General features: G+C 39.9%; 1 protein-coding gene across 3 annotated transcripts in view; it reads left to right on the top strand.

Moving 5' to 3' along the window:
• The window catches only part of LOC117227058 (monocarboxylate transporter 13), a 237,556-nt gene that overhangs the window by 118,768 nt on the left and 92,937 nt on the right, over positions 1–25,851 (top strand). For all 3 annotated transcript variants that reach the window (XM_033482011.2, XM_033482098.2, XM_033482177.2), the window contains exons 5-6: positions 13,076–13,189; positions 14,043–14,216. In XM_033482011.2, coding sequence (XP_033337902.1) covers positions 13,076–13,189; positions 14,043–14,216 — 288 coding nt within the window. The remainder of the gene's footprint in view (positions 1–13,075; positions 13,190–14,042; positions 14,217–25,851) is intronic.

Consider the following 25,851-nt stretch of genomic DNA (forward strand, 5'->3'; position numbering starts at 1 on the left):
TAGTCAGGCAAATATTGTACAATAACACAGGCACTATTGTTTCACTAGATCTTTTGTACAGGGGAGAACTGTATGGCAGTCGGTAGACAAGTTGGTTGACAAGCTGTAATTTGACAAGTAGAATGGGACTGACGGGGTTCGGACAAGCAGAACGAGATCACACGTGATCTCATAAGTAGAATAAGACAGTGTGTGATCGGACGAGTACGGTAACATAGTCTGTCTTTCAACAAGCCTAAGGGCGCTCTTTTATCAGACTAGCAGAATGAGACAATCCGTGGTCAGACAAACAGTACAAAACTCTTTGTAATCGGATAAGTAGAATAAGTCAGTCTGTGATCAGGCGAGTAAAATATTGATTGCCTATTGTTGAAAAAAAGGCGAGAACTATATGAGAGTCTGAAACCAGACTTGTAAAATAAAACACTCTGCAATCAAATAAGTCGAATAAGACACCAATGTCCAAGCAATTAAAAGAAGGCAGTTTATTGTTAATCAGCAGGAAGAAAATTCCTTCATCGAACTAGCAACGATAAACCTGTAACAAGACAGGTAGAATAATACAATTTATTATTAAACGATTAGAATAAGCCAGTATTTGTTCAGACAGATAGAACGAGGCAGTCTATAACAAATCCATTTAACTCCGTACATAATAATATCATCCACAAAGAGAAGACAAAATAAATAACAGATGAAGCTATATTAAATTTGCCATGGCATGTGACAACAGTGATTACGACTGGTCAGTGGAGATTCGATTTGGAGGACAAAGAATGTGGATCAAGCTCCAATTATCGAAAACTGCGAGCTATTACGGGAACAACATTGGAAGCACAAATAGCTGGAGCGGGCCATTATGGACCGAAGCAGAACCGAACGGGTTAGAGCGAGGTCGAAGCTTTCTCCTGGCCAAACACTGGCTTTAAGGGATAAAGAACGCGCGGATCGAACGCTGACCATCGACAATTAAAGGGGGGGAAGGGGGTGCTTAGAATTACTTGCTTCACGGTTTAGAGCGTGTTTGATTAGGTTCGAGAGAGTTGACAGCGTCTACATGTTTATCCGACCAGAAATCTTTTCTATTTTCTGATAAATGGTCAGACGATCTCTCTTAAAAAGCCTTATTTCATGTATCAGACTGTGTACACTACTTAATTTTATGGTAAAAAAATTATAATGCATAATCAAAAATATTACAATTTATGAATAGATTTAATATAATCTAGAAATAAATTTTGATGTAATTTATAAATAGATTTGATATAAGTTATAAATAAATTTAATCTTCCTAACAATTTATTTAAAAAATTACAGTAAGTTTAAATCAAATTATAATAAAATTAAAAATTATGTAATCGATTGGTCAAATGATCTCTACGCTAATACTTGTTTCATCTATTTTATCGTGTACACTGCTTGATTCAACGGTGATTAGAAACCGATCAAAATAAATGAATAAATCGAAATAGATGAATCAATCAACGCTCTGCGTGCTCTATGAATTATTTGGTCACGGATATTTTTGCGCTCGTGCCGCGAGAAAGTACGTGAAAATACAGGAAGAAAATGTCCATTATTAAAACCGAATAGCATTTTCGGCGGAGTTTTGCCACAAACTGTAAAGCACGCGACACAATCGCGCGGCGGACAAAGGGCTCGCGGAATTCTTACCGAGAAAAGGCATACAAAATTAGTGGACCGACGTCGGCGCATTGTCGGCGGTTATCGCGCGATCCCTGGCCCGACGAAAAAAATCGAGCATCCGCCGTTGTCGGTGCGGACAATCTCCGCCGACAAAAGCTGCCGCGTTCCGATGGAAAATAAAAAAAAACAAAATATGTGTCACGAGGAGCGGCGGGGTCGTATATCTCGCGATGGAACAGAGAAAACTCAACAAGTTGCCTTCCGCAAACACGCGAGAGGGAAAATTAACGAAACGCCGCGTGTCCGTCGCGTCGAACGGTAACAAACGGTCCGACGACGGCGATCGATCGTTACAACCGGTGCGCGGACGGTCGTCAATTTCCTCAAGAACGTCCATCGAATTTTTATCTTCGTTACTCATACGTTATTCGTTATCGGGCTGCAGATTTTTCGAGTCGAATGAACACGGTGGACAAATGCGGATCTTCGTTTCAATGATATTTCTTTGATAATTCTATATTTCTTCTGTAAAATTCTATATTCGTTCTATAAATATCCTATATATTGGCTTCACAATTATTCCATATTTATTCGATAATTCTATATCGGTTCTATAATTATTCTATATTCGCTCTATAATCCTAGATTTGTTGTATTGTTATTCGAAATTTGTTTTACGAATATTCGAAATTTGTTCTATGATTATTCTATATTTTGTCTATTATTATTCTATATTTACTCGATTATCTATATTGGTTCCATAATTATTCTATATTTGTTCAACAATACAATATTTGTTTTGTAATTCTATGTTGGTCCCGTAATTAGTCTACATTGTGTGTGCTTCGATAATTATTTCATATAGTTTCTATAACTATTCTAAATTGATTCTATGATTATTCCAAATTTTTCTTCCACACTAAATACTTACGATTTTTACAAACATAATTAGAAACGAAGAAAGAAGTTACATCGCTGCTCTTCATGCAAAATAAAACTTTTCTTCGACAATTGCCAGAACCAACACACATGTAGGAAACTGTTTCTTCTTTTACAATTCTAGTGAACATTTCTTTGTAATTCTAATAGTTCTAACGAATTAAAAAAAATAATCCAATATTCTCGAATATTGGGTTATTATTGGGTTATTATTCTTCCAATATTCGTTCTCTATATTTCGCGAACGGTTTTTCGCGACAAATGCCTAAAATCCGTGTCTTCGTGATCACGAAGAAAAATTACAAATTCATCGAAAATAATCCAGATATTCCAGAATAGCAGCCACACCGATCGAAAATCGGGACCACCGAGACCGTCCTCCGTTAATTCGGACACAAAATGTCTCGATATATGTTCCACGCAACCGCAATAATCACGTAAATCACGTATATATATCATCATATAGATATCTCATATTTATGTCTATTTTGTCAGTTGTTTGATTATTCCAAATTTCTTCCACACTAAATACTTACGATTTTTACAAACATAATTAGAAACGAAGAAAGAAGTTACATCGCTGCTCTTCATGCAAAATAAAACTTTTCTTCGACAATTGCCAGAACCAACACACATGTAGGAAACTGTTTCTTCTTTTACAATTCTAGTGAACATTTCTTTGTAATTCTAATAGTTCTAACGAATTAAAAAAAAAAATCCAATATTCTCGAATATTGGGTTATTATTGGGTTATTATTCTTCCAATATTCGTTCTCTATATTTCGCGAACGGTTTTTCGCGACAAATGCCTAAAATCCGTGTCTTCGTGATCACGAAGAAAAATTACAAATTCATCGAAAATGATCCAGATATTCCAGAATAGCAGCCACACCGATCGAAAATCGGGACCACCGAGACCGTCAGTCTATCCTCCCGGTTAATTCGGTCTGTAATTCCGTTGGACGATGTGTAAGCTCGTCGTCGAAGTTGGCCGCGACGATGCGAATAAATTCGGTCTGCGGATAAATGTACGAGCGACACGGCACTCGAGAGCTCGGCGAAACCCGGTTCTTTCGGTGTCGTTGTCGATGTTTTCGCTTACGGTGGCTCGTCGACGTCGTCGTCGGTTCGCCGATCGATTTCCAGTTGGTACTCGGCGTTACCTCGCTCGTTTCTATTATGTAGATGACCGGGCGCACGCAATTCCCGGCGAAATATCCGGTCGAACGGCAAACTTTTGTGTTTCTTGCTCGATTTACAGAGCCCCGCGCCCCTCGGCCGCCGTCGGGCCCCGGGAAAATTCGTTTCGACGCATTAGGCAGCCCGTTTCACCGTGGTTTTCCAGCGGTCGAACCGCGATCGCGTTCCGCGCTGCGTTTTTGCCGCGATTCCAGTGGTTGGTCCACCAACTTGTTTCACTATTGTGCGTTCTTTTTTTTGGAAATGGCGGCTGCTGCGTCGATCAACGTGTAACATGTGAGAATTCTTCTCCTAGACATTTACGATCAACTTGAGCGAAGAGCTTGAGATCTTAGAGCTTAAAAGAGAAAAATGAATAAAATAAAAATCCTAGAGCTTAAAATCGCCGCTTCTGCTACAAGTCTGAATAAATCGGAAAAGTGCCACTGTTTCCTTGCAACATGAAATATCAAAAGGAAGGTACAAAACGATACGAGCCGTTTATTTTGAAAGTGGCCTAACTCCGTTTTCCAATTTTTTGCCGGTTACCATGGTTAAATGTACGGCTTCATGTTATGTATCAGTGAAGCACTTCAGGTTGCTTATATTCAGAACAAATACGATAAATTTTTCACACATAAGTTTTCAGAATTAATTAAATAACTGAGCCGTGTAGTTTGAAAGTGGCCCAACTCCATTTATACTTACATCAAGATATTTACTATTGATAATGTCGAAAAGCAGTGATGAAGGTAATTTCAACTAATTAGTATTTACAAGTTAACCTAATTTTTGGGACAATTGCGTTAGTTGAATAACCTGTACGTTTAATTAATATAAAACTTAAAATTTAATATTAAATTTTAGAAATTATTTCTCACCCATGAGGAAAAACAGAACAAGACCATTAATTAGTTCAGATAGTGAAGAAGAAATAGTAACTAATAATTTAAAAAAAAATCGAAAAAGAAACAGAATTATAGAACAATATTCGTCTTCAGAGGATGAAGATCCGAATAACAATGGAGAAAAAATTGATGCATCATACATCCAAAAAGTGCGAAAGATTAAACGGAATTCAGGAAAAAGATATTGCACCGAAACCGGCAGACCAAGAAAGTTCGAAAATATTGTATTGACACCATTGTATAAAACTATTAGACAAATTACAACAGCAAAATTTAAGGACATAATTGACCTATTACGATACATACCACCAGAACATCATGATTTCTTCAAGTCACTTTCACACGCACAAAATGTAGACGAATAGTAAATTGTTTTGTAATAAATTTATGTTTGTAATTTTCTATGTTCTGTAATTAAAAAATGTTTTAAATCGCATAAATTATGTTTCCGAAGTGTTTTCAAGATATGTAAAACAAATTCAGTATTGTTTTTTTCAATTTGAAACATCTTCAATTATGTTGAATGGACTTGGGCACCTTCAAATTTTATAATGAATCTGGCTGTTAGTTTTGAAAGTGGCCCAACTCCATTCTTGATAAGAAAACGCGCGTTATTTACTTAATAATTGCCACTATTTTAACAGGAACTTTAAATTTAACATCCTTAGATACGCTTAAGCAGTATGACTCATTAGTATCCTATACGTATATTTTTAAATTCATTGAAACGCAAAACTTTAAATATCTCGATTTGAAGATAAATGGAGTTAGGCCACTTTTTCAAAATAAGCGGCTCATATATTAAATGCAAATAGATTCCTTTAACAGTTAGCGCAATGATCGAGTTTCTACGTAGAATTGCGCTAATACCTGCTGCACAGATTCTGCATTGTTCTGCATCTACAGTTAATGCATATAACTCCACCGAAGCATCGGGGAATCATTTATTTCACCTCGTTCGACCAGCAATTTCTACAGATTCACCGATCCCGTTTAATACTTGCAATTAAACGGAAAGGATACTAGAATTTTAAATATTCATTTCACACTGGCAGGGAAAGCTGCGACGACGTAATCTCCGCTACCACGTGAAGCCAATGTAAATATTCCCGCAACAGCATTTTTTATTTATAGTCGACGAGAAGAATTTCTGCCTGAGGAAAGGTAATAGAGGGAAGAAAACAGTTTGGACGAACAATACAAATGTCCGTATCGTTTCTCATTTATAGTCGTCATAAACAATTTATGTCAGAAACAAAGATCTGGAATGAAGAAAAGTAAGAGAACAGCTCGGACGAATAATATATATATATATATATATATGTTACAGTGAAACACCGAAATCTGGAGAATGTCGACTTTCACCAGTGAATGTCAACATTCGCATAGTCGCTTGGTGTATGTCCGAAATATTTGCTAAATACCCTTATTTCTGACTTACACCGGTAAATGTTGACATTCACCATGCACTAATGGTGAATGTTGAACATGTTGGAGATTTATATTTTCTTCTCCGTAATTCAGTCGCTATAAAACGCCACAAGGGTGACGTATCTTTTTCGCCTCTCTTTCTGAAAGGAATGACCAAGAATTTAAAATACACGGTACATTCTACATGAGAAAAGAAAATAATAGTAATAAAAAAATTACTCACTTATGTGATTCAAATCTTATTTATTGCAACAACTTAAACTATTATGACACTTTGAATTGCACAAGAGTCCCTTGCTTTTACAACTGCATTTATTTGTGGAACACTTCCTTTTGCAATGACAGGTTTTGGACCTCCACCAGAGCATATCTGTGATTGTCGACACACACCGGAGAGGGTCCGGATGTACAACAATGTAATGAAATATTCGATCTTTCACCGACGTATTTGGTATCTGTTGACATTCACCGGTGAAAGTCGACATTCTCCAATTTCGGTCATTCACGGTAACATATATATGCGATGTTATTTCTCATTTTAAATCGCCAGAAGTGCTTTCCAAGATAATAATAGAGAAATAAATAATTAATAAATAATTGCCAGATAATAATAGAGGAAAATAAAACAGTTTAGAGTTACACGTGAGAGTCGATATAAATGTTTATGCAGCATCACTTTTCATTTATAATTCCCAGAAATAATTCATAATAAGAAGAAATATTGAAAAGAAATAAAAAAGTTCAGAGTTACATGGCGAACAACATGACGTGCGACATAATTCCTAATTTATAGTCGCCAATATTAATTAAGAAATGAAAATAGAAATCAAGAAAAAATCAAGGGAAGAAGATATTTCGGAGTTACATAATTATACGAATACTAATTTATAACAGAAAATAAGTGATAAACATTCATAATTACGAATACTAATTTATAACAGAAAATAAGTGATAAACATTCATAATCACGAATACTAATTTATAACAGAAAATAAGTGATAAAGAAACTTCGAACGGAAGGAAACAGTTCGGAGTCGTCCAAAAGTCGACGCAACTGTACCGCATGCGACTTCATCTCCGATTTATGATCGCCAGAAGTAATTTCCAACGGGAAGAACGATTACGTGAGAATCGAGGGAAGAAAAGCGTTTCGTTCAGCGTTTCTTCATCCAGGAAAAAAGCTAGACAATGTCGCCGTCTGGTTTACGCGGGCCGTGTAATTTAGGGCAGCGGATCGGCGTCGCGACGCCGCCGAAAAAGAGCCTCATAATTTCTTTTCACGGTAATTTCGCCGGTCACGAAGGTCGGCCATTTTTCTAGCTGTCCCTTCCGATGCAGAACCGCCATCTTAGCGATCCATTTTTCACTAGGCGGTCTAGTTTTGGCCGACCTGTTCGCTTATCTACACGCCGCCGCCTCCGGGTAATTAAGAAAATATTTCCTTTTTACTAATTCGCCGGTTCCGGGGACACTATCTGCAAAAAATTCTTGGAAATCCTGGGAGGATTGATAACAATTTTCGGCGTCTGTTGAAGAAAACGCAGCTGCTTGGCAGTGTCTTTCTTTGTTTGATCATTTTGGTGTTTATTCAAGATAAATTTGGCTCAATCTTCACTGTGTTTTAAGTTGAAAATTCTCAGTCTTGTCACAAATCCATAAAAAGATCTAACGCTTGAATTGCTGAAAATTTATTAACAATGAGACTTTTTATACTAGAACTGACATTTTTGTACAATTTCTGATATTACAAGAATGTTTCACACATTATAAATAATATTACAAATGTTACTTATTAAAAATTATTAGATGAGCTAAATTGGCTCATTTCTGACATTTCTTTTACAATTTCTGATATTACAAGAATGTTACACATATCATAAATGATATTACAGACGTCATTTATTAGAAATTATTAGACGGATTTCAATATAGAAGCATACATTAAAATCGAGATTGTAGGAAATCTAAATAAATCCAATCTCGTCATTGTTATACGTAGAACCATGCATATTGATCGCTTTTAGAACTCGATGGTTCTATTATTAATAATTGAGTTGTACATGAAGCTCGACGATATTCTATAGAATTTTAACAGCAAAAGAAGCTGTTACATTATATCGATCTAAATAATTTATTGGACTGCGAACGAAGCTACCGTCGCTTTTGAACAATTGATTAAGCACTCAGCCGTTCGTAGTTTATTTTAAAAGGATTGCTACAAGCGTCTCGTTGCTCTTTATTTAAAAATTTATTGAAAAATTTCGCATTACAAACGCGCAATGAATCTGACGATAATCGTCGACGGGAAATCGTGTTCCGATGGTTCCCGACGATAACTGTAGCCGCTCCGCATCGTAAAACGTGTGACAACAGCTGTGTACGTACGTCTCAAAAATGAATGAGAACGAGTGCTCGGACGAGTGAGACGTCCGCGAGGTGTAAAAACCGCGGCGTCCGAATTGAATGAAAGAGAAATTTTGCGGCAGAAGTTTGCTTTTCGAAATAACCACTTCCTCGGCGAGGCCATTGTGCTTGGTAATTAACCGACAAGGGAAAGGAATATTTAGTGGCGGCCGTGCACTCGTGTCCCGGCACGAAATTAAAAATGCACGTCACACCACTCCGTATTTTCCGGAACAGGCGCGGCGTCGCGCCGGCCAGCGTCGCGCAGCGTCGCTTTGATGCGCGCGGCCTCTGTTTTCCCTACTCTTTCTAATTTCACCTCTTTTTCTCCTTCATTTTCGTTCCTCTCTTCTTTTTCTGCCAACCGTGACGCCGCGGCAGGTTAAAAAATTGTTTCGCGCACCTGAAAAATGGTTGTTCGAAAAAAATGCCGCGGCGCCGACCCACCCCCCGACGGGCGAACGTTGCGAGCCGCAATTTATTGGCGAGCGTGATGAAGAACCGCTGACTTTTTTATGGAACCTTTAATGTACTTATAGAGAGGGAAAGGGAGAGAGGATTTTTTTTTTGAGTCACAAATTTCTATGCTCAAAATGCTATATGTCGTGTGAAATGGATATAGGTCAGAAGAACATTGGGTTAATTGTTTACGTTGCATTTGTCGCGATTGACAGATATTTAGAGAATTAAATAGTGAGTTTAGTGTCATTGTTTCTCTGTTGCACACCTTTATATATTCGGGCTTCGTTCAATTTACGTTGTACAATTTTATAAGGAATTTCTGCAAGCTTTGTTTCGCAGAAACATTCTTTCGCTGAACGGTTTTTCTCCTGTCGAAAAGCAAATAATTACATACAACGTGTTCAATTTAGTATTATATATTCATTCTATGTATATGTAGTTGACAACATTTTTATTATTTAGCAAATATATTCATTATTTTTATAAAATTTTTAAATTTAATTTATTTGTTTATTTAATTTTATAAAATTAAATATCATATATTGTAGAATATATATTAATATATTTTAATTATATTTTTTATACTATATATAACTTTAATAATATAATATATAATAGACTATAAACTATATATATAGTATTAATATATATTCTATTATATTATACAGGGTGTTCCACAATTATTTTAACAGCCGAAAATGAGGGGTAGCTGAGGTCATATTTCTGACCTCAGGTTCATATTTCTCTAACAAACATATCCCTTACGTCCTTTAACACGATTATTATTTATTAAATTAGCTTTGCGAATCATTCGTTGAACTGTGTTCGGACACGGAACTATTTAAATTAAAATATCATTTACGTACTTTGTTAATCTTCACTGTACACCTTGTTTAAAAATTTCATATGTTACACACAAGGTGTCATGCACACTAGAAAATTAAAACAGCCGTCACGGTTAAATTACTTACTATTTCGGGTCCGAAAAATTAGTAAATATTCTTCAGACGTTCTAAAGTAAAGGTGGACAGCGTTTTTCTTAAAAATATCACTGTTACGTAGTAAAAAAAAATCCGGAAAGTTCTCGCTTCGTGATTTGTTCAATACTTCGAACGCGGCTCGAGTCCGTCCCGACCATCTGTCAAAGCCTCGTGCTGCGGGCTCTCGAACTTCGCGCCGTCACCTCTCATTGGTCAGAGTTTTCTGTTAATAACTCGTAAACAAAGCCGCAGATTGCATTTTCGCAAACGAAAAAGTTACTTCAAATGACCTCAGCTACCCCACATTTTCGGCTGTTAAAATAATTGTGGAACACCCTGTGTTTCGGCCGAATCGCGGACCGCGGGTCAACGCACGCTCGACTTTCGATGTACGCCGTCTCGCCGTTTTTGTCGAATAAACGGCGAGGCGGCAAGACAATAACACGATCGACGTGCGTTGGCCCGACCGTCAAACGCTCGCCTCGGCCTAATGTATACATGCAGCGTTTTTGCCTTAGGAGGCAATGACCGGCTTTCGACACCTGACGATGCGTCACCTTGAGCATCGGCCAGGTGTCTATATATACTGCCGCAAATGTGATAACGGGGAGATTCTCCAAGTATCGTTATCGCTTACAGACAAGTTTAATTTAGCGCCCCTTGCGCCTATACGAAGCCGTGCTTCAATTGTTATACTTCTGTCGTAGCCGTGCTACACTGCATACGCCGAACGGAGCCGTGCTCCAAAAGCTTGTAAATCAAAGGACTGTGGAGTCCAAATCAATAAATCGCGTGTCATCTCCTCCCGAATTCCGGCGTTTTAATTTTGTGCCGTGCGCAACAACCCTGTATATTGTATTATCATTTATATTATATTATTAATTATACTATATATAGTATATTATGCAATATGTAGTATATTATATATTATATTGACATTTGATGATTGTTGGTGGGGTATCATAAAAGCAGTATTGCAAATTGTGTAGAAGATTGTGGAACGATTAACATTAAATATTTTTATTGAAACCTTAAGATATATTAATATATATATTTTATAATTATAATTTTATAATTATAATAATTATAATTATTAAGAAAATTATAATTATAATAATTATAATAATTATAATTATTAAGAAAATTATAATTATAATAATTATAATAATTATAATTATTAAGAAAATTATAATTATAATAATTATAATAATTATAATTATTAAGAAAATTATAATTATAATAATTATAATAATTATAATTATTAAGAAAATTATAATTATAATAATTATAATTAAACGAAATAATTAAAGTTATATATATATAACTTTAATTACTTCGTTTGTACTTGTAGTTAGACTCACGGAGATTCGTACAATTAGAGAAAGCAGCGTTTCGAATTGGCGTTCCAGGGAGATAGGGACTGGGATCCCATTGTCAGCTGGTAAAGCTGTTCGGCAGCCCTCGACTCCGCTAGTTTTCCTATAGAAAAGACCCCGCGGTCTGGCGCTAAGGATGTTCTAAAGCCACCAAAAATGTCAGAGAACAGCTCGAGAGTCATCGACCCGTGTCCTCGAGCCCTCGACCACTGGTAGAATCTCGACCCCCCACCGATGGTGACTGGCATCACCTTTTCATGAGCACTTTTATCTAACCCTCTGGACTCTTCTTTTTCCTCTTCATTTCTCTCAACTCGTTTCATCCGCCGCTCCCTTCCTCCCGTGTCTGTAGCACGTGGGGGCGTCGTGCGAGGCAGCGTTGCCAGCTGGCGGCTGGTCTGCTGGTGGGTGCTGCTGCGCGACAAGACGCGACCGGAAGGTAAAAGTCCGTCAGGGGAGGATGGTGTCTCTGAATCGACGTCGTGACATCGGCCCGTGGTGTCCTCACCCTTTTATATGTCGGACAGGTGTGAATTATTCATACGGGAGGGGGACTGCGCGAAACGTAAGTAAGATTTCCCGTCGGCGAAGTGAAACTTAGCTAAATAAGGTCCGGCGTCGGTTAGGCGTCGCAGAAAGGGTGTGAGTTCGGTTTAAATTAGGCTGGTTTATACACATCTCGTTGACGAGCGCAGCGAAGACAGCTGACCGTGTCATAACTGGTGCAACTGGTGGAATGGGATTGTTTTTGGTCATGCAAATAAAATAAACGGACTTTAGTCCGAATGAAGATAATCTATATTAAATGTATAATCTATAGATGAAGGTAATCTTCGGTTGCACAAGTAGAATAAGACAGTTTGTAACCAGACGAGAACAATCAGGCACTCTGTAATCGGACAAGTGCAGTGGAACAGGCTGTTCTAGACAAGTAAAACGGGACAGTGTATGATCAGACGAGTACAACGAGGCAGCCTGTAGTCAGACAAGTACAATGAGATAGTGTTTATCGGGCAAGTGCAACGAGTCAGTTCGCAGCCAGACAAGTAAAATAGGCCAGTTTTGTAAGACGCGCGAGATAGGACAATCTTTTGTCAGACAAGTAGAACAGGACAGTTTTATCAGACACTTGAAATAGGGCAGTCTTTTACCAGACAAGTAGAACATGTCGGCCACGGGTCATATACATAAAGTAGATCCTTTTCAGCAGGCGCATGAGCTAGCGATCTGTATAATTAGACAGGCAAGAGAGTCGTGTCTGTGGTTAATGAAACGATTGTTAAGTTAAATGTTAAAACGTTCGCCAGTGTGCAGTAAAATAAAGCGAATAAGACGCAGCCTCGTCGGAGCAGTTTTTCACCATTAACATCTCGATACGCGCGGGTTCTAAAGTCTGAGGTCTTAATAATGCTGACTCGCGGGTAAACAGGATTTATGACTATCGCAGGCCTTAATCGCGGCTGCAAAACAGAGACCGCGACGTAAATTCATTGATCGCGTCTGTTACCGTTCGCCCCACAGGCGTAATTAAGTTCCGCAAATATATCGGCGAATTACGCAAAAACAGGCGTACGTAATCCTCGGTTTAATCCGCGGCAGGCACGGTTCCGATTTGCATATACCCGGGGACAGGAGAATAGATTGGCGAGCGTTGCTTCGCGTATTGTATTAATTCGCAGGCGGCGGCGCCGCGCCGTTCGCCTAGATTTTTCCGTTTTTAAATAACCGTGTTCGTTTCTCGATTTCACAGACCCGAGGGTGCGCTACGTGGACTCCGAGGGCAGCATCCCTGACAACAATAACTGGATGCTCGGCAATAATCTGTGGACCTTTCCGCGATGCGTGCCGACCTATCCTCGAACTGGTAAGACGCTCCGCCGACTCGTTTTAGTTTTTCAGTTCACACCTCCCATTTGTTTTCATTGAGCCTGTTAACCCCTTGTACCGTAACATCGAGGTGAAGATTTTATACGTGGTCTGTTAAATACGAATGATATTCGTTTCCTTTAAATCGAAGCAGAATTTGATTCTCTTAGAAAAATTCTGTTAGAAAAATCGCGGAATAAAAGCAAATAAGAAGAAAATTGAGATTATCGAGAACGAGGCTGATCGACGTAGCTGTAAAAAAGAGAATCCACTTAAAGAGTTAGGTACGGTCAATATATTGTTTATTTAGAGCTGCGTTTAAACACGATATAATGATTGATGCAACTTTAAATATTGAGTATTCTTCATTATTAACGCGAGAAATACATAATTCTAACAAAATTAAAAACATTGACACAATATCCTGATGTTCTCCTGATATCGTCACAGCTCCCCCATTGTCGCCATAAATGCATGAAACGCTGTCCACCACCTCGTACAAAATCAACGAACGCGTCCATCGAATCTTCACCCCATAAAATTCGAACAGAATTCAAACGACCGTAAAGTTCTCTGCACTATTAAATCCAATCTCCTGCAGCCTCGAGTAGCCTAAACTATTCGACGTTCACGAGACCAGCCGAAAGCCAACCAGGCAGTTTGCCGAGCGCTAATAGAAAATCTTTTTTCGCGCACACGGTCCGCCTGTCCCCGGGCTGGTTTTATCGCGACATAAATGCTAAAGCGAATAGCGGGCGCAGTAAACTATTTGTTGACGCGCGACTCTGCTCTCGTGAACGAGAACGGGGATTTAACGGCGAATCGTAAAGAGAGCGAACCTTTCCGTTCAGACGTAGACGACGTCGGCACGCGGACGCATTTCTACCCGGACGGCGGATGGGGGTGGCTGGTCTGCGCAGCCGGCTTCCTCGCCCTGTTGCTCACCACCGGCATGCAGCTAGCTTTCGGGCTTCTCCAGGTTCACTCTGTGAAACACTTCGGCAAGGAACATATCATGGACTTGGGTAAGCCCTCGCACTTTCTCCGCGGACCCCGCTGGGAATTTTATCCTTCGCTCCACGGTTTTCCCATGGCGCGTTGTCCTTGAATCAAGATCTTTCGCCGCGGTGCACCTGTAAACACGATCCAAAGCGTATAAGTAAAGTGGTTAAATTGGACATTATCTCTCCGTAGGATCTCATTTATTCCGTGCATCGCATTGTTATCGTGAGATTACTTTCTAATGAACGTAACAGGTGTTGCGTCCAGAGACAAGGGCCATAAAAAGGGGAAACCCTCTCAGGCCCCAACAAGGGTCAAGGCAGACACCCCCCTCCAAGGGGTGATTCGTGCCTTGACCAATAATAAACAATCTACCTCCATCCACGGGTGCTCTTCCACGACTTTCCAGCGTTGGAAGAGCATTCTTCCACCAGCGCTCGCAGAGAGTACAACACAAAAAATAAAGTTCTCTAAGACTACTAGAGACCCTTCCACGTCATTAGTTTGCCGTAGGAAGCGCGAATCGAGCGTACAATAGTTCGGTCGCGCATGTACGTTAGGCGACTAACCGAACGTACGGACAAAACAACGGGAATTGTACTTTGGTGATCGTATGAGTAACGTTACATTTTTATGATACACCTTGTATGTACTAATTAAGCGTTTAAATAGCTTCCTGTTCGTGCTATTTGGCAGCGCGTTTAATCCATAAAACTAATGCAAAATAATTAATGCATAAAAATTGCCACTGTTAGACTGAAACTTCTCTCAGTCAAACACAGTATAAAAGTTTAGATAGGCAGAATTTGGTGAAGTATAATACAATGAAACAGCTTGTAATTAGACGAATATAAACGGACAGTCTGTTATTAGACAAGTAGAATAATACAGTTTGTTATCGGACAAGCAGAATAATACCACCTGTTATCAGGCAAGTAGAATAAACCAGTACGTTATCAGGCAAGTACAATAACAGAGTCTGTAGTTAGCCATCTATAATCGTCGTGCAAGTAGAATAAGACAGTTTGCAATCAGCCAATTGCCATGACAGTCTATTCCGACACGAGTGCCGAAAAGTAGTCAGTAATTAGACGAGTGCGATGAAACGGCCTGACGTCGGACAAGTAGAATAGATCCGTCTTTTATCAGACAACTACCCTGACACAGTCTTCTAACGAAACAAGCTCCAACCACTTGAGTTCGCAAAACGTAGTAGTCATACTAATTAACTCTGAATAGCCATAATCGAAGCTCGGCGCTTCCTCGTGCGTTGAGATCACTGGGACTCGGTGCAGTTTCACGCGGGTTTATCCTGGGACTGCTGACACAGCGGAAGAACGCCGCGTGAAAATAAAGCCGCGGCGTTACCGCGGTATCCGGTTTTCCAGGGCGAGAAGTCGGAGGTGGTTACTTTCCCAGGAATATTTGAAATGTACGACAGGTAGGCGGGAAAGCGGTTCGGGCCGGGCCGAGCCGGGCTCCGGGCTCCGGCCCGGTGAGATTTATTCGCTCGGAATCCCGCCGCGCATTCCTGCCGCGGCCTTTATTTAATAGTACCGTCGGCGTGGAATTTAAAATAATCCTCTCTCTTTCGCGCTCTCTCCATCCGATGCTCCCGCATCTTTCCTTTTTTCTGTTCTTCGCTAACGGGATCGGGAAAGCAATCAAGCGAGCGAACGTGACGTGAATCTCAACCGCCGTTACGAAGGGCCCACTCTTGCGAGAGACCCTTGAACGACGGTGACGTAGGAATTTTTCCCCGGGGAACCCTCCGGCGACCCTGTTTTTTCACCTGTTTCCGGGAATTTTTCGATCGAACGCCCTTTTCACGCGTCGAACGGCAGCCATTAGCACTCGTTCATCTGCGGCCGGTTGATCCATTGTTTATCGATTGTAGACGATGACTTCAATCGATCGGACAAGTACAATGGAACGATTATTGGTATGACCATGGAATGATAATCGCCAGATTATGGGACTTTGTGCAAAATGAAGTAAAAACAAAAAGGATAGAAATAAAAATAAATTCTTCCTTTGAATAATTTTGGAAATAATACAACAATATGATTAAGTTCTTCTTATGCCAGCTACTTAAAGTCTGCAGTCTAATTACTGATTAAACGAATTGCACGACGATGGCTGTTCAAACCAGTAAAATAAGATGGTCGACTTCAAACGAGTTGAAATGGATCTATTACTGTTTAATCGTCAAAATTAGGATATATATAGAAAATAAAGGGGAGTAAGTAATTTACTGATCAGACGTTTAAAGGAGAAAGAACAGCTATTAATCAGACAAGGAGAATAGGCTTAACAGATATTTAACCAAAACACTAACCCAGCGAGTAGCATAAACCATTCACTGATCAGACGTTTACAGGAGAAAAGAACATCTATTAATCAGACAAGGAGAATAGGCTGGACAAAGGTCAGACAATAGAAATAATCAACGGATGCAAGTAGTATAAACCAGTCATTGACTAGACGTATACAGGAGAAAAGAACAACTATTATTCAGACAAGGAGAATAGGCTTGACAAAGGTCAGACAATAGAAATAATCAACGAATGTTTAACCAGAACAATCACTAACCCAGCAAGTAGTATAAACCAGTCATAGACTAGGCGTTTAAAGGGAAAAGAACATCTATTAATCAGACAAGGAGAATAGGCTTGCCAAGTGTCAGACAATGGAAACAACCGACGGACATTTAACCAGAACAATCACTAACCCAGCGAGTAGCATAAGCCATTCACCGATCAGACGTTTACAGGAGAAAAGAACATCCATTAATCAGACAAGGAGAATAGGCTTGCCAAGTTTCCGACTCGGTTAGTTAAGGAACCAGAACGGTCACTAATCATGCCGGTGGAATAACCCAATCACTGTTCAGACAATGGGGATACAACCGACACCGTTCAACCGAGGGGAACAGAACAATCGCTGGCCGGGCAAGCTCCGCGGCCGTCCACCAATCAGACCTCCGAGGTAAAAGAAGCCGGCCATGAATCGGACAAGTGAAATGGTCCTGTCGAGTGTGTCGGACAAGGGAAACAGCCGTTAGTCAAGTAGAGAAAACGAGTACGTTTCGAGCCGAGGCAAGGGGAATGGAACGGGCACGGATCAGACAACGCGTCGAAGTGTATGTAGTATTTTGAAAAACTGCTCGATAGATCATTGGAAATTCCAGGCATCGGACGATGATGGATCACGCGTGTACATCGTTCCTCGTGTACGCCGAACGTGGACCACGTACTGCAACAATATTGTCGAACAAATGGCTGCGGAATTTTTCATCGGATATTCCGCGTGATCTCCTGGGGCGATACGATAACTATAGGCTCGACGCGTCGCGGGCGCGAAAGATATTGATTCGGAGCGGCGAGAATTAATTATATGCGAATTTAAACAATTTCGTCGGAAATCGAGGAGCCACGGGGCGATAAATACGAAAACTCGACGACACCGGCCGTGACGCGTTTCCTCGCATGAAAATGCTAATCGTGCCGGGTGCGAAGTTGTCCCCAGCCCGACGATACGCCAAATAATCGCGCAGCTTTGTTTCTCATTACCATGCGAATTTTCGTGATTAAATGTTACACGAGCGACGAACGCCCCTTACCCCGTCCCCTCCCCCCTCCGGCCGACGCGACCGTAAAACAGGAGACGATCCGGACGCCGAAAACATTAATAATAGTTCAACCAACTATTGGGACCGGATGTATCGGGAAACTGTTTTCGCCCGGTCCGAGTTTAATTGCAATCAACAGTTTTCGGTGCTTCCGCGAGTTTCGTGTAAACGTTGCGCGATTTATGGAAGTCACGGCTGTTCACACGGGAAGAAGCGTGTCCGAAGATACGGAAGTCGAAGTTACGCTTTCTTATTGGTGGCTGTTAATTCTGACTATCGTCTGGGATAATTATAAACATTATTGGAACTCCAGGAACAGAGTTCTGGATAAAATCGAGAAATTAATGCACTGGTTTTAATGATGTGAATGTAGATCGGGTTCGCATAAAATTTTGAATAATTCTGTGAATAAATCGAATTTACATCTTAAATATGCCTGATGTTTCTACATTCGTTGTAACAAATTACATACGCCATCGGGGTATAAGGAAACGAGCTCTGTCCAGTTTAACAATTTATCTGCAGCCAGTTTAATAGTTCTTTTAACATCGAAGATCGACATCTTAAAAAATGGTTCAGAAACTGCAATTATCCCGTTCATAATCCATCAAATTATATTATATATAATATTCTTTATTAATATTATTAATATTATATTATTATAAATATGTATATATAATGTTAGTTAGTTAATGTATATATGTATTATATAATAATATATACATATATATTATATATATATTATATATAATTATATTATATTATAATATATTATATTAATTTAATGTAACAAAATATTACATTGGTATCATATTTCGAAATTAGTCTAAAATTTATTTAAAAGTTATTATTAATATTATTATTATTTTTATCATTATATTTTTATTTAAAAAGAAATTACCGAGCTTCTCTTACACACATTGTTACATACAGAATCGTTTACACATGAGCGTAATCCGTCTCATCTAAATCGAGGCAAAATTATGTTCTTCCATAATCAAATGTTATAATTGATAGTAAACGAGAACACAGAAGAAACACAAATAGTTTCGTTCTCTATCAGAAAAATCATTAAGAACGAAGAAGTGCTAATAAACGCAATCGTCGAAGAAAACGATCAAGAAAATTTTGAACTCGATCAGATTTAGCTCCGAACCAACCAAGTCCCATCCCAAGGTGAACAACTCAAAATTCCAAAAAATATTACGAACACCATTAGACCTGTAAAACGCGATTACACTCATCGACCGAAGATCGTCGAATGCTCGGATCGATGCAGGAACTGTCGAACCCTGACCAATCGCTGAATCATGAAGGAATGCGAGGGGTTCTCCGGTAGACCATGGCGGGCATAAATTAGCGAGACGGGGGCCCATAACTCAGGAACTTCAGCAGTTCGACGAGCGGAATATTTCAAATCGGAGTCGGTCGCCGGCGCGAAGATTGATCGCCGAGCCGGTCCGAGGTGGCGCGATAAATTATTTCGGGGTTGCCGGGGCTCGATATTGAAGATATCGTAATTTTTGCGCGAGCCAACCCCCCCATAAATTACCCGCGGCTGTCCGTAGAACGCAGAAACCGGCTGCGACGGGTCGAACCTTTTTGATCGGCGGCCGCCGGTTGATGTACACTAGATAACTAACTGGAGTAGGTCAACGATAAGCTCTCCTCCAATATCTATCAGCTCTGTCGGACGGGGTCTGCGAGGGTACGCGGGACCGGTAAGTCCTATCAAACTGTTCGCAACCTGGCCAGCGGCCATTATTTTCCTCCGTTGCCTTTAAATAAACCTCGACTCGTCGCGCCGAGCAGTTCCGTATTTCACGTATTATCGGGCCGGAAAGCCTCCCGCGGCCCGTGCCGCTCTTTTTTCGAGCCGCTTCGAACGTCTGACCTTAATACCCCGTGCTCCCCCGATGCCTCGATCACAAAGCACCCGCCACCTCTTTAATGGACACGGTAAATTCGGCGCACACAGGGAGAAACCATCGGCGGATAATGGTAATTCGGACGGGGCCTGTCGATACGCCACCACGCGGAACGTCCTTCCGGAATTTCTTGCCGGGGAACCATTAGGGCTAGATAACTAAACTTTTGCACAGAGGTTTGCCCGTGTCTGAAGATGTGCTCGGAATTTTTATGAGCCCTGATGACGGGTACTTGCCGAGTTACAGGCTGACGAAGACTCCGTGAGAAAATGCTTGCTCTATCGAGTGTACAGTTTCTGGTCGATTTGGACGATTTTCGCGAAGAGAAAAGCTGCGGAGAAAATTCTGTCCCTTTATCGAAAACGTTACCTTTTTTTGCTTGAAATATTCAGCGACCAAGATGAGTTAAAAAAGAATAAAAATTAATATTATTGAAGGGAGAGGATCTACCATCAAGCATTCGGGTCGACGAATGGGTCTAAACTAAATTTACGAAATGCGTGGAACGAAACTAGAATAACCGACAATCGTTGACGATTTTTTTATCGAAAATGATACCTTCCTTTGCTTGAAATATTCAGCGACCAAGATAAGTTAAAAAAGAATCAAAATTAATATTATTGAAGGGAGAGGATCTACCATCAAGCATTCGGGTCGACGAATGGGTCTAAACTAAATTTACGAAATGCGTGGAACGAAACTAGAATAACCGACAATTGTTGACGATTTTTTTATCGAAAACGTTACCTTTTTTTGCTTGAAATATTCAGCGACCAAGATAAGTTAAAAAGGAATCAAAATTAATATTATTGAAGGGAGAGGATCTACCATCAATCATTCGGGTCGACGAATGTGTCTAAACTAAATTTACGAAATGCGTGGAACGAAACTAGAATAACCGACAATCATTGACGATTTTTTTATCGAAAACGTTACCTTTTTTTGCTTGAAATATTCAGCGACCAAGATGAGTTAAAAAAGAATAAAAATTAATATTATTGAAGGGAGAGGATCTATATATATACCATCAATCATTCGGGTCGACGAATGGGTCTAAACTAAATTTACGAAATGCGTGGAACGAAACTAGAATAACCGGCAATCATTGACGATTTTCGAAAAAAGGTTTTGAAAATGTACGTTCTGTTTTATAATTAACACGTTCGTTCGTAAATTCTATAGAATATTAAATCGATCCTGCGTAGCTTGTTTTAATCATTTCGGATGCAGTACGCAGTTGACAGAAGCTGCAGTCGCGACTGCTTCGTCACATGACAATAAAAATATGAATAAAACAGGCATTTCATTGTGACTCGACTTTGACGAAAACGTTTGACCAGAATTCGACTCTTACAGAAACGTTCAACGATCAACATTGAATTTTTAACCGAAACGTTCTCGCGATCTGACATCGTAATCTTCGTAGAAACAAATTGTTTACAACTCTCGGATGCATCGTGTGCAACCGAGAAACACGCCCATGCATATTAAAGAACGTAATTCCGTGTTCGCGAGTGAATGAATTTGGTATGCGCTCGCGTCCCTCCCGATAAAACGTCCCCGAGCCGCGTAAATAGGATTGTTCATTAGAAAAGCGGGATTCACCGTGCAAGAGAATCTACCGTGTCCACGGAGTTACGATGCCGTGAAGCGTTAATTCGAGTCTCGCGTCCCCGACCATTTTCATAGGCGCTTTTTTTCCCCTCTTATTTGTTTCGCCGGAACGAATTCATTTGCAAACGCGGCGGAAGCTCGCGATAACGAACGCGGGAACGTTCCGTTACGGTCGTTTCTTTAATTCGTCAGGGGAGTCAATCACACCGTGACCGACTAACCAATCGCGACAACGACGGGAACGGCGTGTCGGCCTCGTTGCCGGTGACTATTTTAATAGTCGGATCCCGAACACCGAACGCAATAACGAAACTCCATTGGAAGTTGCGGAGTCAAACTTTGCCACGCTGCATTTTTAATGGTTTGCGGGAATGGGGCGAGCTTTGGTGAAGTAATTGTTGAAAGAACGTGTATGTAATCGATTTATTATTTAAGAATCTATGTGAGCCGTGTATATGATGAACTTATGATACGATTTTTGACAAACGTGTATACGATGTATTTATGAAGCAACAATTTTTAGAGGACGAATATACGAAGTGCTTATTACTTATGAATTTTTATGGGATGCATATGCAATAATATTATGGTACAACGATTTTTAAAAAACGTATTTTCGGGTAGGATTTGTTCGTAATTAATAGTACTCTCGCGTGCGGTGATAGAAAGTTCTTTTTATTTCGCGGACTATGTCTGCGGATGAGTCGCGATACAGTGGTCGAGTTTGATTTTTCGTTTCGCCGTTTGCCCTGGTAAAATTCTTGAACAACCCTGATTGGTCAACCCCACGCGTTAGGCCTTTCCAATCAGCGTTGCTCATTTTGTCCTTTTTACCGCCCGCCCCTTACGCTCTTTGCGTATTTTCGGGACGGCTTGGTAATCGGAGGGGATGATGAGTTGTACGTGACAACGTGTGGAGATTTTCCTCCGGGTCACCCACGTCGGACCACGTGGCCTTTGGGTCGCTGGGCCCGCTTCGAGTACCCTTCGGAAACTCTCCTAATTTATGACGGTCTCTTTAGCTATTGAGGAATTTCTTAAAAGACTCTACTGCAAACATGTGCTATCAAGTGGTGAGCTTGTCTTCTCAAAAATAGCTTCTTCGAAGGAGAGTCATAAATTACGTTGGCCGTTTGCACGAGGACTGAAGATCTTATTGTGCGCACGACTGGTCGCTACAGTATTTGTGATGGATTCATGATGCAATGATTTTTTGACGAACGTATACGTGATGAATACATGGTGTTGATTTTTTATAAATTTATAGGTTTAATTGTAGATTTAATTCACGATACATCGATTTTTAAAAAAACGTGTACGCGATGAATTCACGATGAAGTAATTTTTAACAAACATCTGACCAGTGAGTTTACGATCTGTGAACTGTAAGATCCATGTATACAACGATAATAATAATACAATAATTTTCAAACAGGGCATACGTATATGATAACTATGATAACTTTTTGAGTATTTATTTTATTGAGTTTTCATTTTTTTTAGTATATTCTTTTGGTATTTTAATTTGAGACAATAAGATGTCTAATAGTATTCGAGAGTGTCAATATTTATTAAATTGATCTTACTGAAATTACGTAACACGTTCCGTGCCACGTGTACCATCAATGGTATACGCTTGCATGTTTACTTAGTGAACTGAACAAATTGTTTACAAGAAATTTAGAACCGAAGAATCAATTTCCACCGCAAGAATGGGCGTTGATAAGTTTTTGTTACGTTGTTATGTGTACGAGAATTAATAATTGCACGTAATACATCAAGTTTTAGTAAAATATCAAAGTGTGAAGATTCGAGTAAAAAAAGCTCGGCACGGAACGTGTTAAGAAAGAAAGAAATTTCTATATGATTTCTGTTTTTCGAAAACGACAGGAACAACTTTAATGTTGCATAAATATCAGCTGACCAATGATAAGTAATACTTTTTATTGAACGAACGCGGACGTGTGTGAAACAAATTTATAATCTAACGTAAATCTAACTAAAATAATCAAGCGTTATTAATACCTCAGAATCGTCGAAGTAAATACGTATTGGAGCAACACCGGGTATCGATCTCTATCGATCGTAGTCGATCGGTCGGCGCCCATGAACGTAAGTCACGGGAACGTGAAGAAAGAGAAGCGATAAGGACGTTTAACACGGTCGATGGCGAGGGTCACCGCTTAAATTACAGAATGTCAAGGGGGGTTTGAAAAATGTCACCGCTAATGTCGCAGCCCGACGCAAAGTGCAGTTCCGCGTCTCGCAATCTTTCGACTGTTCACCGCCAGCAGCGGGGAGAGCTTCTCGGCGAACTTTCCCCTTGAAAGGGGTTTCCGAACTGTCCATACATCGGGGAGGATCTGCATCGAAAGAGCTCGTCTCGAACTTTCCACTCACTCGCGAGTTTCCTGTTTCGAAAGCCGGAAGACCTGTCTCGAGATCCTCCGATCGCCGATTCAAACCTTCTTCGAGCTTTTTGCTCCGCAGACTCGTGGACGACGTCGCCGACATATTTTCGGGCTGGCAGGGATTCTGTCGATCTTGCGGAACCGTTTAGCAAGCATGATCCCTCGAAAGTATTCTTTCTTCCGATCGTTATTCGTTCCGAAGCTGGCTTACTTTAGGACGCAGTTTTTCCGAATCTGAGTTTGAATGTTAGTTTGCTTGGTTTTGGAGTCGACTAGATAATTGCTTGTTATTTGCGGCAGGTCGAGTTTCGTGGATGAATGCGAGAAATGTATGTTGATTTGAAATCGTTCAACGATCCAAACAATGGAGATAATATGTTTGCCAACGAATAGGAATGGTCGAGGGCTGTCAAACTTCAACTTTGATGATAGTTGGCAACCTTGCAGACTGTTCAAAATGATAGGCGACTTTTTTTTAAGTTGTAGGAAAATCGAGTTAAGGAATGAAACTTGTATATTTTGTATATTATATTATATTATATTATATTATATTATATTATATTATATTATATTATATTATATTATATTATATTATATTATATTATATTATATTATATTATATTATATTATATTATATTATATTATATTATATTATATTATATTATATTATATTATATTATATTATATTATATTATATTATATTATATTATATTATATTATATTATATTATATCATATTATATTATATTATATCATATTATATTATATTATATCATATTATATTATATTATATATATTTTGTATATTTGTATATTTTGTAGTCAAATCGACTAATTATAAGGAAGATTAAGATAAAAGGTGTTTTCTTTTCTTTTCTTTTCAAACTTCAATCTCGATGATATTAAGCACCCATGCAGACGATCCAAAATAATAGACAATTTTTATTATGTGCAAGATACTATTACAATGCGCATTGTGTGCAATCTCAGCAGAACGTGGAAAATAGGTCTGACCGCTAATCAGGCAGGTAGAGTAGATAGAGAATTAATCAGCTAAGTGGAATGAGGCAATCATTGCCTGCAGAGGCAAACATTGCTACGATTTATCATCACACAAGTGAAATAAACCTACAATTTAACCAGTCGAATAGAACAGTCAGTGATCAGACATGTGGCTCGAAGGAATCTCTAGTTAAACAAATAACAAAGGAAGATGAGAGTCATCATTAGACAGCGGATGTTTTGCATTTATGCGAGAAATTAACAGATGAAACACGATGCAGCGAAAACATTTGGAGATTTTAGGAACACTATTATATTATTTTCAACTCGCTGTATTCATTAATGAAGAAAATATATTTTCCCTCGACTTTTGTGTGTACGCAACCGACGTAGACAATTTTTATTTTGCGTACAGCACAAATTTTCGGGATTCTACAAAAAAATTGCCAAATTCTGCGCAGCTAATTCGGTGAAATATTTAAACAACCCCATCCCCGAGCACAAATAAACCATCTCGAAACTGTTCGAAGCAGCGCGGCCCCTTTGAACGAGGCGTTGCGGCATTGTCAGGCCGGCGGGTTCGCGCATCGATTTCAATTTCGGAGCAGCAATAACGCGGCCGACGCAATTATTCAATCTCCTAATTTGAATCCGCGGTAACGAAGTCAGTTTCGGGCGACGCGCCCGCGGCCGCAAATTCGCTGGCTGGCGCGGGGCAACAAACGGCAACAAACAACTCTTCCGGGACCGCGAACGAGATCAACAGGGGGCCAGGACTCGAATCGCGGCAGTCGAACCGGTTTCGGCCAGGAAATCTCCGGGACAGCTGTTGACGGTGTAAATGAAAAAAATCGGACCGCGTCGATCGCTCGAATCGCAGACCCGTCCCGGCCCGGCCCGAGCTTGTCCCGCAGCTTGTTCGCGGTGGATCGCCGATCGGCGGACGAAAATCGGGCCACGATCCGCGCGCCGCTGTTTCCCGACTCTGGCTCGCACGGGATCCAGGGAAATCCTATTTTCCGAGACGAGGTGGAAATTGAATGTCACGGCTCGCGGGGGAGATGCCTCGTGACG

Source organism: Megalopta genalis, chromosome 1 (genome assembly GCF_051020955.1).
Source record: "Megalopta genalis isolate 19385.01 chromosome 1, iyMegGena1_principal, whole genome shotgun sequence".
Lineage (NCBI taxonomy): Eukaryota > Metazoa > Arthropoda > Insecta > Hymenoptera > Halictidae > Megalopta > Megalopta genalis.